General features: G+C 48.8%; 8 protein-coding genes across 8 annotated transcripts; 3 read left to right on the forward strand and 5 right to left on the reverse strand.

The window, feature by feature from the left end:
* Nucleotides 1-34: 34 nt before the first annotated feature.
* Nucleotides 35-2,072, reverse strand: I303_107531 (uncharacterized protein; the record flags this gene model as incomplete). The annotated part of the gene is made up of 11 exons (XM_065969608.1): nt 35-130; nt 187-270; nt 360-641; nt 727-853; nt 912-1,045; nt 1,136-1,149; nt 1,208-1,317; nt 1,385-1,464; nt 1,545-1,671; nt 1,749-1,955; nt 2,017-2,072. The coding sequence occupies 11 exons, from the start codon at nt 2,070-2,072 to the stop codon at nt 35-37; spliced, it is 1,317 nt and encodes a 438-aa protein (XP_065825680.1).
* Nucleotides 2,073-2,920: 848 nt separating this feature from the next.
* I303_107532 (uncharacterized protein) lies at nt 2,921-4,375 on the forward strand (the record flags this gene model as incomplete). The annotated part of the gene is made up of 5 exons (XM_018410211.2): nt 2,921-2,953; nt 3,020-3,326; nt 3,402-3,984; nt 4,056-4,138; nt 4,206-4,375. 5 exons carry the CDS (start codon nt 2,921-2,923, stop codon nt 4,373-4,375), a joined length of 1,176 nt encoding a protein of 391 aa, XP_018261214.2.
* Nucleotides 4,376-4,832: 457 nt separating this feature from the next.
* Nucleotides 4,833-6,137, reverse strand: I303_107533 (uncharacterized protein; the record flags this gene model as incomplete). Its single annotated transcript, XM_018410212.1, has 2 exons — nt 4,833-5,286; nt 5,362-6,137. The coding sequence occupies 2 exons, from the start codon at nt 6,135-6,137 to the stop codon at nt 4,833-4,835; spliced, it is 1,230 nt and encodes a 409-aa protein (XP_018261215.1).
* A 213-nt stretch (nt 6,138-6,350) lies between these two features.
* On the reverse strand, nt 6,351-7,360 carry I303_107534 (uncharacterized protein; the record flags this gene model as incomplete). The annotated part of the gene is made up of 2 exons (XM_018410213.1): nt 6,351-6,807; nt 6,939-7,360. 2 exons carry the CDS (start codon nt 7,358-7,360, stop codon nt 6,351-6,353), a joined length of 879 nt encoding a protein of 292 aa, XP_018261216.1.
* A 629-nt stretch (nt 7,361-7,989) lies between these two features.
* Nucleotides 7,990-9,714, forward strand: I303_107535 (uncharacterized protein; the record flags this gene model as incomplete). The annotated part of the gene is made up of 9 exons (XM_065969609.1): nt 7,990-8,255; nt 8,315-8,349; nt 8,414-8,426; nt 8,650-8,779; nt 8,854-8,979; nt 9,040-9,185; nt 9,237-9,349; nt 9,408-9,481; nt 9,562-9,714. The coding sequence occupies 9 exons, from the start codon at nt 7,990-7,992 to the stop codon at nt 9,712-9,714; spliced, it is 1,056 nt and encodes a 351-aa protein (XP_065825681.1).
* A 1,565-nt stretch (nt 9,715-11,279) lies between these two features.
* I303_107536 (uncharacterized protein) lies at nt 11,280-13,795 on the forward strand (the record flags this gene model as incomplete). The annotated part of the gene is made up of 15 exons (XM_065969610.1): nt 11,280-11,480; nt 11,540-11,570; nt 11,635-11,725; nt 11,778-11,892; nt 11,950-11,981; nt 12,040-12,221; nt 12,287-12,360; nt 12,410-12,495; nt 12,560-12,675; nt 12,731-12,859; nt 12,920-13,042; nt 13,099-13,362; nt 13,429-13,503; nt 13,568-13,657; nt 13,704-13,795. 15 exons carry the CDS (start codon nt 11,280-11,282, stop codon nt 13,793-13,795), a joined length of 1,701 nt encoding a protein of 566 aa, XP_065825682.1.
* Nucleotides 13,796-14,262: 467 nt separating this feature from the next.
* On the reverse strand, nt 14,263-15,553 carry I303_107537 (uncharacterized protein; the record flags this gene model as incomplete). The annotated part of the gene is made up of 3 exons (XM_065969611.1): nt 14,263-15,108; nt 15,158-15,295; nt 15,344-15,553. The coding sequence occupies 3 exons, from the start codon at nt 15,551-15,553 to the stop codon at nt 14,263-14,265; spliced, it is 1,194 nt and encodes a 397-aa protein (XP_065825683.1).
* Nucleotides 15,554-15,882: 329 nt separating this feature from the next.
* I303_107538 (potassium uptake protein) lies at nt 15,883-18,374 on the reverse strand (the record flags this gene model as incomplete). Its single annotated transcript, XM_018410217.1, has 3 exons — nt 15,883-17,790; nt 17,839-18,099; nt 18,153-18,374. The coding sequence occupies 3 exons, from the start codon at nt 18,372-18,374 to the stop codon at nt 15,883-15,885; spliced, it is 2,391 nt and encodes a 796-aa protein (XP_018261220.1).
* Between the last annotated feature and the right edge of the window lie 52 nt (nt 18,375-18,426).

Consider the following 18,426-nt stretch of genomic DNA (forward strand, 5'->3'; position numbering starts at 1 on the left):
TGCGTTCACTACGTCCACTATTTTCACTATCGTCTTAAACTGCACTACCAAACACCGAGAATCTACGAACGAGCGATGGTCCGTACTCTTCGTAGTCGACTCGAGAGTGCGAGACATTGTAGAACTCGGGCTGAACAACCAATGTCAGCATCGCGCGGTGAATACATGGTTGCGCCGATCACTCACAGTGGAAGCCATCAAACTACCTCCGTACCATACGGCGTATCTCTGTCTCTTGTGAGAGATGACGTTGACTTCGACGCCGCTCGACTAGGTTGCCATTGCGGTCAGCTTCATATCGAAATGGAGAGATACAGACAGACGAGGAGCACGCCTGTAGATTGAATGAGGCGACTCACTTTCAGGTGGCTTCCAGATCTCTCCTCACTACCGGCAATTCGACCATCTACGATCGCCTTGACATCCCTCTGTAACCTCTTACCGAAATCCTTGAACATCGTCGAACCACCAGACAAGACGATGTTCTTGTACAGACCTCTTCGGACATCTATGGGGGAGGTCTGGATCACGTTGTCGACTACCTCAGGTAAAGGAGTGAGGAAGTCGGAGGAGTAGATTTCGGGGTTGAAGAAGATTTCGGGGGCGAGGAATCGTTCGTATCCTACGTCTAGGTCGTATTTCTACGAAAGCGTTTGAAGCATCAACACCAGATCGCTTCGTCCCGATCGAGACGTGAGATCAGCAAGAGAAAAGGCGCCGACTCACTCGACCAGTCACACTGTGCTCTCCGGCAAATCTAGCAAAGTATCTATACGGGTCCGCATCGTACTTCTTGAATTCCTTGACGATATCCTGACATACGTAGGTGTAGTCCTCCTTGATCTTCTCGGCGCTGAGTAAGAAAGTCAGTACTGCCAGAACATGATGATCGGAGCGGTTATGTAGCTCACACTCTCAACTGATCTTCTGGTGGGATCTGAGCACTTTCCCCTCGATCTCGAAGCAATTGCTGGACGAAATAGGTGATATCTCTACCGGCGATTGGGATGTGCTTGATGGATGATCCAATAACATATCCTTCAGCCTAGCAATTTGTACATGTTGTTAGCTTCTGGCGGAGTACGCAATGATCTAACGGAGGATTGCTGTCTTCGCCGTATGCATGTATACTCACGACAGGGATAGTATCTGCGGAGAAAAGGTGAATCAAATGCGCGGCCTTTAAATGGGACTGGGATTGACTTACGGGTCACACCGTCTCCAGAGTCAATGACCACACCGGTCAAAGTCCTCTCATTCACCTTTGAGGAGGTCCAAGAAGCAGCGAGAGCAAGTACGGCTTGGACGGCAATGTATCTGAAAGACCACGCATAATTCAGCTTCCTAGTTCAAAGGCAGTAACTCCTAAGTACAGATCACTCACAATCCTTGCACGTTGAAAGACTCGAACATGATCTCCGCAGTGTTCTCTCTGTTTTCAGGTGGATTAAGAGGGGGCTCGGTCTGTGGTCGATACCAGTGATGGAATCAGCTGTGGAAGCTGTATATGAGAGGAAGTGGACACAAGTTAGATTGATACCCACAAGCAAGACATAGTGATCCTCGGGTTCAGCTCTGAGGTATTTGAAGATACATTGTTCCCAAAACCTTTCCATGTGATCCCAATTCTCGATCTGACCATGACGGATGGGGTAGTGCAGGGAGTAGGTTCTGACGTGGTGTCGAATAAATCAGCATCGATCGTTTGAGTTTACGATATGTCATATAGCACGAGTTGATATGCTCACTTCGAGTTGGCGACAGCTTCATCACCGATGAAGAAATCCAGATCTTCTATACCCCTCTTACTCGCCAAATGACTCGGTTTACCAGCTATAGGAGGCGGTGCTCTGGCTCCTGATCCACCGGAAGTGTTGGATGATCCAGCGGATGCCGATTGATGCGTCGCGATCACGGTTGGGAATACGAAGGATGGTTCCGAGTTTCCCGCGAAACTGGTGAGAATGTCATGAGCATATGCAGCATGGATATGATGAGAGAGGAGAGAGCACATACCCCATCTTGGTGTAACCGGTACCATTGTCGATGACCAACGGAGCTTGCCTGGACATTTTGAGCGAGTAGCTGAGATGAGACAGACAAGAGTCGGAAGACGGAGGTCGGTTGGATGAGGAGGTCGTGAATGGATGTGAGTTGTAATCTGGGAACAAGGTGAATGAGGATGAGGATGTTTAATGGTTAGGTGGATTGTTGACGACACTGCGCTGATGCTGTTACGCTGTTACACTTGATACCCTGACTGGTTAGGTGCGCTGAGAAGACAAGGTATTTGGCGCGACTATTTCTCGCTGTACTGGTTATTTGGTTCCGAGATGATCTGCATGCAGGAATCAGCATGTTTCCTATGTTTCTATTATTTATTTCTGCATGGATCACCTACAACATGACCCTTTGATACATACACACATCTATACAACCATTGCGTCGCCGAATGACCACCCCCCTGCGCAACACGGCGACCGCATAGACAACCGATGCATCATGTCGTCATCAGCAATCTATTCATGTCTACGCAATGAGCCAAGCTGCTTTTGCCCCTCGCATCAATCGCAAACCCCAAACTTACTCGAACAAGTTAATCGTTCATCTTATCACTAACTTAGTGCTCACTGATGCCCGGATATATCACAGCTGAATAAGTAGATCTCTACAATGTCGGTTAACTCTACCGACGAGCAGCAGTCACCTCATGCGAAAATAATCATCGTTGGAGCTGGAATGTGAGCAGACCTGGTCCCTCGATAATGTCCCTTCCCCTCATGACTCCGTCACTGACGCGCCGACCACCAGCTCCGGACTTGCCACCGCTCACTAACTCGAAAGGGCCAAAACACAAGGATGGGCACCTGGCAACCTCCAGATCATGGTGTATGAACACCGTCCTCAAGATGCTGTATCAATGGCAAACAGATATCCCGTGCAACTGTCTTCGGTAAGTGTTCGTCCTGTTTGCATTCATTCTTGTTTGAGCCTTCCGCGCTAAACTGCAAGTCGATAGGACGCTCGGACTGCTCTGCAACGTATCCTCACGCCTGTCGGTTTTAACAACCTTGTCGGTGAATCGAACTACGACATCGTGCATGAAGGGGTGAATATCCTCAATAGCGACTTGGCGCACCTCTTCTCCAACAGGAAACACGAGAACGAGCAACCGCAATGGGCGAACATGAATGTACTGCGCGAAGTGCTCTCCGAAGGGCTCAAGATCACTTGGTGTAAAAGGGTCGTAAGGGTACGAGAGGTGCAACAGAAGGTGGAAGTGGTATTCGAAGATGGGTCTACTGAGCTGGCTGACTTTGTCATCGGTGAGGGTTCGGATTTCAAGCTTCTGTCACCATGTTTTTAGATCAGCACGTATGATTTCTAACTTTTGAAGACAGGTGCCGACGGCATGAACTCGACCATCCGCTCCCAGCTCCACCCTTCTTTGTCTCCCCCACACTCTCTTCCATACGTTTTCGTCCAGTTCAAGCTGGCTACTTCACCGTCCAAAATCCCAACAGCATTCCAGCAAGACGGCATGAACCTGGTATTGGGCAACTCATCCAATTCTACGCAGATCATCGTGTTTTCCGGTAGACCCCTTCCGCCTCTCGACCCGAAGACAGCGCTCAAGATGAGCGAAGAAGGTCCTTTCGCCGAGCCAGACGACACCGTCAAAGCTGTACAGAAACAGCTCGACGATCCCAAATCCGGCTTCGTTCTTGCTCGAATGACCATACCTACCCGACTAGCTGAAGGGTGGGAGGACTACAATGAGGGATCTTGGATCGACAGGATCCTCACTATCTTGCGACACGACGGCACCAATGAGGCGATGATCAAGATGATTGAGGATGATCTGGTCCCCGCCACGACCCACGCGTCTCTCATGTTCAGCGACGAAGCGGGTAAAGCTGTGCCCTTCAGGGAAGGGCGTATCGTGCTTGTTGGCGATGCCATGCATGTAGTACCGCCGACCAGGTGAGTCCAGGTGTGCAAACTTGATGCACCATGCTGTGTCAATTGAGCTGATGAGGGACGACCCGCATCAGCGCAAATGGGATCGCTGCGGCGATCTTGGATGCCCAGGGTATATCAGAAACCCTTTTGACTTCCTCTGAGTTTGGTGGACCAGGTGAGTCGAAAGAATTTTGCGAAGTCTAAGAATATTCCCGGCTCAGATGCGTTGATGATTTCACCAGGTGGTCCACTCCAAGCACTCCTTCCGCAGAATCATTACGCATCCAAGACCCGCTCGGAAGCGTATCTCAAGGAATCATTGCACTTGTTGGAAGTGTCCAACCAGTCGGGCATTCAGGGGTCCCTCCATCGCGGGATGTTGCGGTCCATGGACTGGTTTAAGACGCTTTAAGGCGATGATTGGAATGCGCATTGCAGTGATGAATGCATTTTTTTACGATGTTATTCATTTCATTGACCTGGCGACTGGCTTAGCATGCATTGAGTCTAGGTCCATCGCGAAAGGCCCATTCCCCTTTGATGCTTGTGTCGTTCTTCTCGTTTGCCGGAGAAGGCGTGTTTTTAACACCGAAATGGCTGGTCCTGCTCAGTGAATTCTTGACACATTGAGCTTGTCGATCGTTTTAGGAATTTGATCGTCATCATCATGCATCATCTCGCTACAACATCGATTTGGTCGTCAAATCAATACAACTTTGCCGAGTTTGTCGCTCAACATCGCACCACCAGTGTTCCCCGATATCGTTCCCGATTGTTGTCCATCGTGTCCGGCGTTTCTGCGAAAGTGTTCAATCCACGTACACTTCCACCCTTCATTTCCTGCATGATATCCGCATCATCCTTGTACATTATTGCCTTATCTCCTTGCCCCATTCCAACAATCCCTGTTCGAACTCATCCATCAGCCCGCCCCACCGTCTCTGCCCATCTTCCTTCGCACTGATCATAGGCTCCGTTACACCCTCTAGGCCGAACCACCAGCTGATCCAGCTCGTATTCATCACTCCGTTCTTTGAGCCGTTCAAGCCGACCGCGAACGAAGCCATGAAGTCCTTGGCCGCATTGTAATACATGATACTAGCTCCGCACGTCGAACAGTGGTACCGGGATACGTCCTCGTTGTCAGGGGAGGATTTGTACAGTGTCAATCCGGGTAGCGTTGTATGTGGTGTCATAGGTATAGGCAAATACGGCTGGGCATCAGGCGACGGGGCGGAACGGATATCGATCAGGGGGATCTCGACCCATGGATGGGCAGGTAATGATGATCCGGTAATCTGGCGGCACGAGTCGCAAGCGCACCTAAGATTATCATCATCAGCTTCAGGGAATATATAGTTCGATGGGTCAAGGTGGAAGGACGAAGCTTGAACCTACCATCCAGCCATATATCTCTTTGGGACGCCCTTCTCATCGTATGGTCCTTGATACCAATAACAATCTTCTGACACGGGTAAAGCAGGCTGAGGCCTTCGCACATACACATTAAAGCTCTCGCATTTACAATGAAGGTGCATATATTCTTCTTCCTGTACCGTCGATTTCTTGGACACGATCCATTCTTGAAGACCATCATGATACTTTTTCAGGGGTTCTCCTTGGAACGTTCTCCATATATTGAATATTCCTCCGTCTACCGTATCTTCCAAGAAATGATGTCCCTTCAATTTCACTATCGGCTTCTCATCGACTATCACTCTATCTAAAGCCCCTAAAGTCCACATACCGATCTCTGGTTCGCCCGTGAGAGACGCTACTTGGAGGTATATCTTCGTACCGCATATCCCACAGAAGAAAGAGGTGATCATCGTTCCTCCACAAGTAGTATTCTGCGAGTATTTGTTCAGACCATCAGGCGTGTCTTCGTCTCCTACCTCTGATTGAGACTGTGATTGCGATTGTGATTGAAGGGTCTCTTGATCGATGACGAACCCGCATTTCTGATCGTATCTCTGCAGTCTGGCTAAAGCTTCCGAAGGAGGAAAGGATCGGGTGAGTTTAGCGGAGAGGGAGAGGAAGCTGATTTGCCCGGTGCGGTATCTGCATGCATCGCATGAGCATGTTGTCTCGCTTAGAGGTAGTTGGACGTCCTCGAGGATGGTGATGGGGTAAGAGAAGGCTTTGCAATGGCACGACGATGTGAGGTTTATCATGGTTGGTGAGTGAGTCCAAACATAGAGTTGAAGAAGGTGAGATGAATTTCGAAAGATCGAAAGCCCGGGTGTAAAATTAGCCGCGTAGAGATATATTTCTCGCCATGCAAGTGCGATCAATCCGCATTTCAGCATTTACCGAAATCAGACACGAACATGTGCAATGACTTGAGCCATGTTGACTATTGCAAGTGAAAACTATGTACTCATGGTCTACTGAGGAGGGATCTCATGCTCTAGCCTCTTCTCCAAAGTGGGCAGATCCGGCCCCGTCCCACCCAGATCTTGCGGTATATCCTCCAACCTTCCCAAACCCAATTCCCTGCCCAGGTTCTGCTTATAACTAATCACCTGGAACTTCTTGGCCGTCTCGGCAGATACGAACAAGCTCACGGCACTGAACATCCACGACATGATGAGCGGTACCTCGACGAAGAATTTACGCAAGAGTAATTCGGGGTAATGCGCTTGCATGATTTCGATGGTCGCTTTGCTCGCAGCCTTGATCAGCGGGTCCATCCGTAAGAAGGATACGCCGCCGTATAAGTGGACTTGGTCGATCCGATGGGGGTCATCGCCTTTGCCGTAGTCTGGAATAGGGGTAGAGGTGGTCGATAAGTGCAGATGGGTGATGGCTCGTTCCATTAAACCTATTCGCCATCGAAGGAATCTGAGAAACAGATCAGTAATTGGTCTCGGTTGTCTGCTACCAGATTAATGATACGATCTGACACGCTTCCTGTTATACAGATGAAGTGTCGACGGAGTCAGAACAGCATACCATAGGATCGTCTTACTCACCTTTGATGATCACCAAACGGCTTCTTAATATCCTGAACAGCACCATACACATTCCAAGTGACGACGTTCTCTCCTCCCCCATGCTTCCCTACTTTCGTCACGTATCCTAAGCCTATGAAGTCTGGTCCGAAATCTTCCGGAGGTGTGTTCGCATTCTCATTGTCTAGTCCGAACTCTTTCCTCCATTTAAGAGTCTTGGTGAGATTTTCAGCAGCTTTGTCAACGTCGTCAGCCACTGATCTGAGGTATTTCTGAAGGATAAGTAAAGTCCCGAAGTCCGGTGGTGTGGCTGGTGATAGATGCACTCCCCATATGTGCGAGTGTTCCGCTTGTTCCAGGATTGTTGGTAGTCGAGAGTGAAGTTGAAGGAGAGGATGGTCTGCTGCTAGCGCAGGCCAAGTGGGTTTGCTATCGGCTGTCATCCTATATCCTGTAGGGGGGTCGGAGCAGTGAGATTGTTCATGCACTGATGTCAATGTTTTTCACTTGACTCTATTTCTCTCTCTCTAAGCTTGCTTTGCCCGCCTTTCCTCAACTTCGTCTCCTGTTCATGCCAAGATGTCTCGGCCGTCGTTTGTTATCAGATAGCAGGATGTATATGAGGTGCTCTAATAACTAATCCCTCGGAAGTCCAGGCTCGGCCGTTGTCTATGTGCTTGTGAATCTGAAATGCGCTAGGGTAAATGCGGTACTCACCATTGTATTACATAAGATCACTCGAGTATATGCGGCAGTGGAGCAGGAATAAGGTACCATCACCAAAGGGACCAAGGGAAATAAGGAAATAATCGGAAATTCCTCGTTTATGACGTTGTAAACAAATCCAATATCTGAAGATTTTATAACCAGATCTCATAACCTTGTATCATAACTCGAGTCATCCGAACGTGCTTGATTCTATCACATATAGTTACATTCTTATTACGACGACAAGGTTACTCACCTGTACATATCATTATAATATTGGTGCATACCGACAACACCATCATCCATCAGGATCAACGGTCGTCCACTCTGATCAAAGCCTCACCAATCACTCCACCCAGCCAACATGCGGATGGGTTTTGATATCCACCACTTACTCCCAAAATCATCCCCCTCGAAAAAGGCAGCAGCAGCGGCAATAGTCGAAGCTGATCCCCATGCAGCCATACGTAAGAAGGAGTTCAATTTCGATAGTAAGATCATAGGGGCTGGAGGATATTCGCAAGTCTTGAGAGCTCATTGGAAGGCGCGTGGAAATATCGTAGTTGCTGTCAAAGTGGTCAGGAAGGAAGCTGTGAAAGATCGAGAAGCGTACTTGAAGTTGATCGACTAGTAAGTTTAATACCCATCATGAGCATCAGCATACCAGCTAACCGAAAATATTTGATAAGTGGGTTTCCGCGTATCAACTCGCATCCGAATATCTGTGAGTGTTGCTGCTGCTTGCAACTGTAGATCTTATGCTGAAAGTCGTCTTTCTTTCATCGCAGGCGCTGGACTAGAGTAAGTCGTTACGCGTCTAAGCGGTTTCCCAACCGTCAACAGCGTTGCCTCCAGCGCTGCGCTACCTCCCGTCTCTAACACCCCTCCCCGTCTACACGCCGTTTACATGGTCACATCTGCCTTCCTCTCTGTGTCGCTGTCGCTCTGCCCCATCACAATTCACGCTTCATTGGCTGGCGTTTGCGACCATATAGTATCAACGCTGATGCAGGACTCTGTATAGCTGGTTCGAGACAAATAGCAAATTCTACATCACTTTCCCGCTCCTCACTGGTGGAGAACTGTTAGAACGTCTAAATACAAGGGGTCGATTTACCGAAGATGCAACAAAAATGGTGATCAAAAAGATACTGGTGAGTTTCAGATCCGTCTAGCTTGGCATCGTCCGATTCGGCGTCTATCTCACTGACTCTTCTCACGCCTAAAGGAAATCCTCGCATATATACATTCACACGGTATCATACATCGAGATATCAAACCGGATAATTTCTTATATCGTACGCCAGAATCGGAAGTCGATGATGTGGTACTCATTGATTTCGGTATATCAAAGGTTGGTCCAGCTTCTCTCGAGTCGTGACATGCTAGCGGCTTGCTCATCTTCTCTTACCAGGTACTCGAGTCAGAAACAGATGAGGATCCCAAAACCGAGACCGAAGTAGGAGGAACACCAGGGTATGCAGCTCCAGAGGTTTTCTGCGGAACAGGATATGGAAAGAACTCGGACCTTTTCGGTGTTGGAGTAATAGGGTACAACTTGTGAGTGTCGTCGACATCTCAAATCCGAGGCTTGTACTGATCTATACACAGATTATCGTCCTGGTCACCGTGGGAGTCGACGGATACTCTCGCGCTCGTACAGGAAAGCGCTACCGCGAATGTCAATTTCCCACCTGGACCTTTCGAAGGTGTATCGGAGCAAGGTGAGTTCTGTCGATTTACTCTCTGCCCGACACAACTGACATTGGTTTGGCACCATAGCTAAAGGCTTCATCCGACACCTCATGCAACCTCCCAACCGACGACCAAGTGCTAAGAAAGCTTTGACACATCTGGTAAGTGTACCCAGTTTCGTGATCCCTTCTAATTGTCTATGCTTTCATTTTGAGATTCACCAGCTGACAATTCGTCCTAGTGGCTATCACGACCGATCGGGGAAGTGGATCAAGAACATATCCTCCAACCACACGAGATCAATGAAGGCGATCTCGAACCATTACAACCCCATCATACTGTCAAACCGCATCATACGATCGCGAAGCAGTTGACTGCCCGGCCTGCTGCATAGACCTGATGGCAACCGACAATACCTCTCGCAGTCCCTCCACTTCCTTCTCATGTTCGAACAGATCATTCCATTTCCCTCCCTAATCAATTCGGACGGTACCCTACAATAACAATAATTCACGACCTATAGATGCGATTTTCGAAATGCTTGTAACTGTTAGACGATTTTATAATTGAAGACCATAGATGCGAAAATGTATGTCACTCCCAGTTCAGCGAATTCGGGGATTAGCATCGCAGTGAGGGACCGAATTCGGAACGGGTGATCAATCATGCTGTGTCATTTCTCCTGTTTCCTGCATAATGATATGAGAGCAATCTGCTTGAACGCCTCGTGTTTCCTACAACTCATCCAAGAGTGATAGCAGCGAGTCGAGTTTAGGCAGCGGTTTCTTTCATTCTTCTGCGTTACCGTGTGATCCTCGTATCACGATTAGGACCTCAATCTCAATGCGCTACGAGGGGAATCTGCTCAACTCGCGTGTCATTGACCTGGCCGATTTCTTGTATACATTGAGTCTAGCGACCATGGGAGCGAAATGCACAGAGAGGTATATGCCTGATTTTGACGATGGCCACGGTTCCTCTCCTTGCTTTCATGACAGTCAGCACTGGAGCAGCAGAGGTCTCTGGGTGGTTTGTCAATCTTGTGAGCGCGGCCGGTTTATGTGAACTCCAGCGATTTGTATAGCACACATTGGATGTAGAAAAGCACAAAAAGCACAAAGGTTTGACAGAAGCACGCTGCCCTACCCCAAACCTTTGGTGTTACTTTGAAAAGCCATGAGCGGTTTTCCGTTGCGCCGTTCGGCACCGAAGAGTATATCACCTGGCTGACATTGGGTGAGGGACTGCGACATCTCGGCGGGAGTTCGGATACAGAGGTCTGATCTCAGCCTGACGGCAATATCGCTGACTCCCCTCAATACGTTGATCACATGCGGGGCGGTTAGTTCGCTTCGCTATCTAAGATAGGAATTTTTGGGTCGCAGATGTTTTAACTTGTTACCCCATCTTGGCTTCTCGTTTAATTGATCAAGCACAGCCGACATAAGGGAAATTGAAAACAGATCCGCCCGAGCGTCGCATATAAAGTTCGGCAAAAACGGCCACCATGCGCGGGGATACGTGACTACCGTAATCGATCTTGGTGTGGCGTCCCTTGGCTATTACTATTTTTAGCCCGTTCCAGCTGATCTAGCGGTTACATGCGATTGTCCATGACGTATTTTCAGTTTGATTCGTCAGATGCTTTTGACTTATCTCTCCTCGTTCGCTTGCTTCCTCGTCTTCATTGGTCAGATGACTGGGTCGTCTGCTATCGTGCGTTCAGGCCAAGATATGTGAAATAACCATGATATGACAGCACATGATCCGGTTTGTCATGTTTTCGACAAAACCTCTAATTCCCACATATATGGCTTCCTCCTAGAGTCAGGCAGGATCCCGATCTGTCTGTTTCGTCGATTGTTTTGGTTCACACCAGATACCCAAGAGTTTGATCGTATCCAGCTTTAACATAAATCACCAGTCCTTCGGGTCTCACAATCGACTGTCGACAACAACATGTCGAAAATCACTTCGAACCAGGAGGAAAAGAACCTTCCAGGAACCACTCAAGCTGGAGTGTATCCAGCGAGCGGAGCTGGTAATGGCTACGCAGCAGATGGCTTCAACACCAATCAACCGGAGTATGGAGATAAGTCCCACGATGGTATTCAGCATGAGAACACGCTGCATCGGGGACTGAAGCCACGTCATGTCTCTGTAAGTTCACTGGTCCAACACCTCTTGAAGCACAATCCGGCTTATTAAATTCAATGTAGTTGATCGCGATCGGAGGTGTGATTGGAACCGGTAGGCTTGCAACTATCACGACTATTCATAGTGGAAGATTTGACCTCTGACATCAGACCTACAGGTCTCTTCATCGGAAGTGGAACAGCATTGGCCAATGGAGGACCCCTGGGATTATGGCTCGGGTTTTCGTTTGTCGGAATCTTGGTGTTTTTGTGAGTTCAAAGAATCACGGTGTCTACGAAGCCCTGACAACGAAGTACTTAGCATGATGCTCGGTCTGGGAGAGATGGCAGCGTACCTACCCATTACTGGTGGTCAGCTCGCCTTCTCTGGCCGATTTTTCGACCCTGCTTTAGGTTTTGCCATGACTTGGAGTACTGTAAGTACAATGGTGTTTTGAGCCGCACAATTGTCCTGACTCTCGGTTATCGGGCAGACAATCCATTGGGCTTTGACTTGTGCATCTGAGTACGTGGGGAGCCTTCTGTCGATTACCGTGCTATCAACACACTGATGATTGATACAGAATGTCGGCGGTGGCTGTGCTCGTCAATTATTGGATTGAGCCCACCAGAATCAACAACGCCGTATGGATCGCAATCTGTTACGTGGTAATCGTTGCTCTCAACTTGACCACTTCTGGGGTTTACGGCGAAACGGAGTTCATTTTCAGTTCTATCAAGGTTCTCACTATTATCGGTTTGATCAGTAAGCGGACTCATCTTCTTGTAGTCCCCTGGAGTTTACTGATGCTTATCGTCCGCTATAATCAGTCCTTGGAATTGCCATTGATTGCGGAGCTGGTCCGACTGGTCACTACCTTGGGTTTCATTATTGGAAGGATCCTGTTAGTGTCCGATAAGTTGTCGATGGTCCGTTCCGCTGATATGCAATAGGGAGCACTTGCTCAATATGAAGATATCCCCGGTGCTACAGGGAGATTCTTAGGGTGGTGGGCCGTTATGACACAAGCCGCGTTCTCGTGAGTCCGATCCCGTCATCTCTGTCTTTGTGTCTTATACTGAAACTCCATGGTCCATTGGCAGCTACGGCGGAGTCGAGTTTTTTGGTATCACTGCAGCGGAGAGCGCAAATCCTCGATTTGCTATCCCCCGAGCAATGAAGCAAATTTACTTCCGAATTGGCATTTTCTATATCCTTGGTGAGGCCACTAATAAGGACCTACTGTAGTGATTCATGCTAAGAGATAATCACAGGTACATTCATCCTTGGTCTCATCGTACCCTTCGACAATGACCGTCTCGGCACAGCCAGTAACGCGGCAGCATCCCCCTGGGTAATCGCTATCCAGCTTTCAGGTATCAAAGCATTACCACACATCATCAGTGAGTGTTCCTCATCGCACGCACTGAGCATAGCCCGTGATGGCTGACAATCCGTCTTAGATGCCTGTCTCATCACCTCAGCTTGGTCGGCTGGTAACGCGGACCTGTATATCGCTTCCAGGAGTCTCTACAACATGGCGCACAAGGGTCTTGTGCCCAAGATATTCCTCAAAACTCATCGATGTACGTTTGAAACGACCACTCTGAGCTTTCTCAGAGCTGACGTTCGGGATTCATAGGGGGCTGTCCCTGGGTGGCGGTTTTGACGATGGCCACAATCCCTCTCCTTGCTTTCATGACAGTTAGCACTGGAGCAGCAGAGGTTTTTGGATGGTTTGTGAACCTCGTGGCCGTAATGGGACTTCTCGAATGGAGTGGCATTACCTTGGCATACATTGGATTTAGAAGAGCAATGAAGGCACAAGGCTTTGACAGAAGCACATTGCCGTACCGCCACCCTTTCGCCTTATTTGGCGCCTGGTTTTCGCTTTTTTCGTTCGCTGGTGAGCCACAACGTCTCATACGACTCTCAATTATCTCTACATCTCCAGAGCCTTGCTAAGCTGTAGTAGTCATCATATTCTTCTCTGCATGGACGGTTTTCCGCGACACGGCCAACTTTGATCGAGCGACGTTCATCACTAGTGAGTGCCACAATTCGGGATATCACGAGCCGTCTTTTAACCCTTCCTGGCGCATGGTTTGCAGATTATATCCCTGTGGTTTTCTTCCTGGCTCTGTACTTTGGCTACAAGATCTACAGGAGAACCAAGATCATCCACCCCATGGATGTAGACTGTGAGTGATAACCAATTCCGAGCGAAGCTAACAAGAGATCCTGCAGTGATCACCAACGTGGCGGAAATTGAAGCTACTATAGTCGAAAGACCTCCTGCCCATGGTATCAAAGGCAGACTCCAAGCAGCTCTGTTCTAGATAACTTCGGCACGGGTGACGCTCGGGGCAGCGGAATCAGAAACGAATACCTTTCGAGAGGGGAAAAGAGAAAAGGAAAATCGAAATCGTAGAATGATACAACGGAAATTCTCAAGGCTTGGTGCACCTATTAATTGGACTCAGAAATACTTAGAATAGGATCGGAACGGACCGAGGACGCAATACAATATGAGAATGCAAATAACAATCGTCTTCGTCTTGAACAAGTCTTCGATTGTAACATAGCAAGCTGGAGTAAGAGCGATGTTGCATGCGAGAAGTACAAGAGAGAAAGCGCGAGGAGCTCTTTGATGTGAATGTATTATGCTCGATTTGATAAGCGGGCTATGTAACGAGCAACGGTGGTGAAGAGTTCTGTCAGAATTCAGAAGATTAAGCAATGACAAGTACAGATAAGACGTAAATTTGGTTGAAGGACGGATGTATGATGCTCACTTCGTAATGGATCATGCCGCCTCCAGTCGTACTAGTGCCTGCTCCAGATCTGCAATCAAGTCCTTCGCTGATTCTACTCCGATGGAAAACCGGACCAGTCTTTTGTCCACAGTTGCATCCGAAATCGCCCTCCATTCGACCAATGATTCCAGGCCACCAATACTGGTCGCATGGTTGAAGATTTGCAAGTATGAGGGGAACTTTCGAGCGATATCGGGAGAGCTGAAGTTGACGGCGAATACAGCGCCGAACCCATTTGGCATCTGCTTGCCGATCCAATCTTGTTGCTCCTCCTTCCATTGATACACTGCATGAGAAACGCGCGAGATAACCTTCGAAGGTCGATCATTGAGCCAATCAACGATCTGCCGGGCATTGTCGCTTTGCTTTGTCACTCTAAGTTCCAACGTCCTTAGACTTCTGATTGTCAACCAAGCTTCCATGTTGCCCATCACGCTGCCCAGGGTTATTCTGTCATTCCAAAGTCCTGAGAACCACTCATCGTTGCGCACAGCTAACACACCCGAGAGTAAATCGCTATGTCCTCCGAAATACTTTGTTCCGGAATGCATGACAACGTCGGCGCCAAGGGCGAACGGATCTTGTAAGGGAGGAGGAGCGAGAGTTGAGTCGACTAGAAGGAAAGCCCCGCGCGAATGCGCTTTATCCGCGTAGTATGCGATGTCACGTACTTCACCAGTGGGATTGAATGGGGTCTCGAGGTGGATGATGTCTCCGGGGTGAAGATCATTGACATCACAGTCGAGTGGTAGGCATTGTAGGCCGGTCAGTCTGGTGTGGATGTCTAAGACAGCTTTTGAGCCGTGATAACCTAGTCCGATAGATACCCTCTTGGGCTTGAAGTAGGTCTGAAGGTCAGTCCGGATTCGTTGTCATAAGACTCACATAGGCAGCAAAGAGCGAGCCCAATCCTGAGCTATAACACAACGCCTTCCCGCCTATAATCTTTGAGAGGATAGCTTCCGCCCGCTTGGTGTTTGGAGCAAATTCTCGAGAGTAGATATAACCCTCATGGTTTTCCAACTAGTATCTGTCAGATATTGTCACTTGTCACAGGTTGAGGATACTCACATCTAGATCATTTGCCTCCAAAAGCTCCTCAGGATTGTTGGAGTAACGATAGGTGGTGCTGACGTGTAAAGCAGGAGCTATGTCTTGAACTTGTCGATGGGCTGAAGAAACAGCATTCAAGCTATCGTCGCCGTGCACTCCTATGGTGGCGAGATCTGTGGGTGCATCTGAGCTGACATCTTGAAGAGGGCACGATGAAGAAGTGTGCATCGTCATGTCACGCGGTGAAATAGCGGTATATAGATAAGTATGAAGGTCAAGCTGACTCGGTGCGGAATATGATATCGACTCGAAATAGGCGAAGCGAGGAAAAGCGAAGATACATCTGCGCGCGTCGTTCCGTTCTAGCGGACGCAGATCATCAAGCCACGGTTACCCACATCATGCCCCTCGCAATCGTGGATTTTCAAGACGTATGCATGCATAAAGATATTTGGCATGCCAGAAATCCGAAGCGGTCTATGATGGGCTGCCGAATATTCGCGTCCCAGACTGTAACGAAAGTACCCTCTTATCTGCAAATCACACCCACTATACGCTCATATTTCCTTTAAAAAGCCCACTTCGATAATGCCATCCGCTGGCAGACGAAGATTGGCGATACGATTTCTCGTATTGTCCCGAATCCAGAGGAAAGCCCAGAGCAAGCAAGATCGCACCCAATTAGACTTGGCTCGAATTTTCATCTGTTCTTTGCCTGTAATGAACAGAACCTTGTGTGCGAATGCTCTATCCAGTAGACTGACATCACTGGGGATGACAGTGGTCCCGCTGACCCGCTGACCACTGGAACCGACTTCCTGAGGGGCTTCTTGTATGGTCTGATCGACCACTGTCGACGGCTTGTATCTGGACAGTCCCTCGGAGGGACTATGTTCTTGTGCCATGATGAAAGTTCTGACTTCATTGTAAACGATCAAGCCAAGATCGGGAGTGATCGCCTCATCGTTGAATCCGTAGCGGACTACGATCCGATAGCAATTCGGAATGGCCAATCTGGAGACAGTATACCGTTCTTCGCTCGACACCGTCGGTCTGTCCAGAGCTCGAAGGTGAAAGAAGACCATTACTTCAGGAAGACAGGTCAACTTGGTGATAAATTGGCTGAACACAATTGGCGTTGTCTCGCCGGCTTTGTCGAAGAAGATTCCCAGGCCACGCACGTTGGTAAGAGGTATTCCGTGATGCGCGTCCGAAAGTCGTAGATCCCCATTAGGCGATTTGGCAATGAAATGTGACGTCGGGTATCGATCTTCTGCCTCAGCTTTCCATTGTTGCTCTTTGCCGAATCGCCACAATAGGAAGACGCAAGCGAGAACAGCTGCTAATGTCAAGGTGAACCAAGCTCCGTCTGGCACTTTCGTCAAAGCTGAAGACAGGAACGCGCCGTCGAGACAGGCGAAGAGGAGCCATGGAACAGCGACTAGGAGTGGGCTGAATCTCCAAACGAAAATGGCGACAAGCGAGACCATCAACGTGTCGAAAAATGTGACAAACATCACACAGACACCATAAGCGTTTCCTAAGCTAGTCGTGTTGTTGTAGATAGAGGCTACCAGCACAGTGCCGATCATGAGCAACCAATTCGCCATTGGTACGTATAGCTGACCGTGGTGAACCTTCGAGGTGTGTATGACTTTCAGCTGTGGGAAATAAGACAGCTTCATGACTTGGGCGAGAAGCTGGAAGCTTGCGGTGATGATCGCTTGGGAAGCTACTACAGCCGCGAGAATAGCAAGAACGAGTGCCGGATACAGGGTTCCAGGAGGCGCAGCGTTGAAGAAAGGATTGGAATAGGCTTCCGGATGATCGCTGATGAAAGCGGCTTGACCAATATAGGTGATCAACAAGCAGGGGAACACATAACCAAGCCAGCTGATTTGGATCGCTCTCCTACTGAAAGCACCCAGATCCGCGAACAGGGCTTCGACACCGGTGAAAGCCAGTAGCACACCACCAAGATGTCTCCATCCTTGCTCTTTGTTCCTGATGAGATACTCGAAAGCGTAGTAAGGGTAGAATGCCTTGAAGACGGTCGCGTCGTACTTGGCCAGGTTGTAGATTCCGAATACAGCGTTGAAACCGAGCCATAGTGCGATGATTGGTGCGAAGACGACAGAGATCTTTGAAATGCCAAAGGGCTGAATCAGATAAAGAAGGATCAGGATAGCATCTGTGACGCCGATGATAGTGCTTTTACTGATTGACGGAGCGGCCACTTCGATACCTTGGATGGCACCCAAGACCGATTGAGCCGGGGTGAGAAGTCCGTCGGCCAGGACCATTGTGACGGCGAAGATACCGATAACTTGGAGGAGTATCTTGACAAACTTGCTAGCCTCGATACCCCGGCGAAGGTACCGACCAGAACTTTCCAAATCGCCAGTTGCGAACCTTTTCATCTGCACAAGAGACGCTTCTCGAGGGTCTCTGTTTGTGATATTCATCTGGTAGCCTTGATCAGCTTGATAATGCATCAATCTGGTCACACTCACGTATCGAGACAGCAACGAATATGTGCTGAAAGTCCCTCCTTCTCCATCATTGTCCGCATGCAGTACGATAACCACATATTTGATGGTCACCATGAGGATCAGTGACCACAGAACAAGTGATAAGACACCGATCAGGTCTTGTTTTGTTGGAGGTCCAGCGAAAGTAGAGGAGAACACATAAAGAGGACTGGTTCCGATATCGCCGTATATGACCCCAAGAGATTGAAAGGATAATTTCATGAGAGACCAGCCGGAGAACACCTGCGAATAGGTCAACGAAACGCTTCTCCTATGATCCAATCAGTATTACACACCTGTGCTTCGCGATAATCACCCGCTGTACGAAGTTTCGGATCTTCATCCTCTACATCAGCCCGGTAAGTCGCAGTGGAGAGTCTTCTCGCACCACTACGTGATCGTATATTCACGAAAGCATCGCTGCGATTGGTTCTTGTGCGAGACAGAGCAGCCAACTCGAACCTGCTTGAACTGTCATCGATGTCGATCTTCCGGTCTGCATGATCCTGATCCTGCATGGCGACTCGTAGCTTCGTGAACAGAGATGTGAGAGAAGGATTTTGTATCTCA

The sequence above is a fragment of the Kwoniella dejecticola genome, chromosome 9, assembly GCF_000512565.2.
Source record: "Kwoniella dejecticola CBS 10117 chromosome 9, complete sequence".
Taxonomy (NCBI): domain Eukaryota; kingdom Fungi; phylum Basidiomycota; class Tremellomycetes; order Tremellales; family Cryptococcaceae; genus Kwoniella; species Kwoniella dejecticola.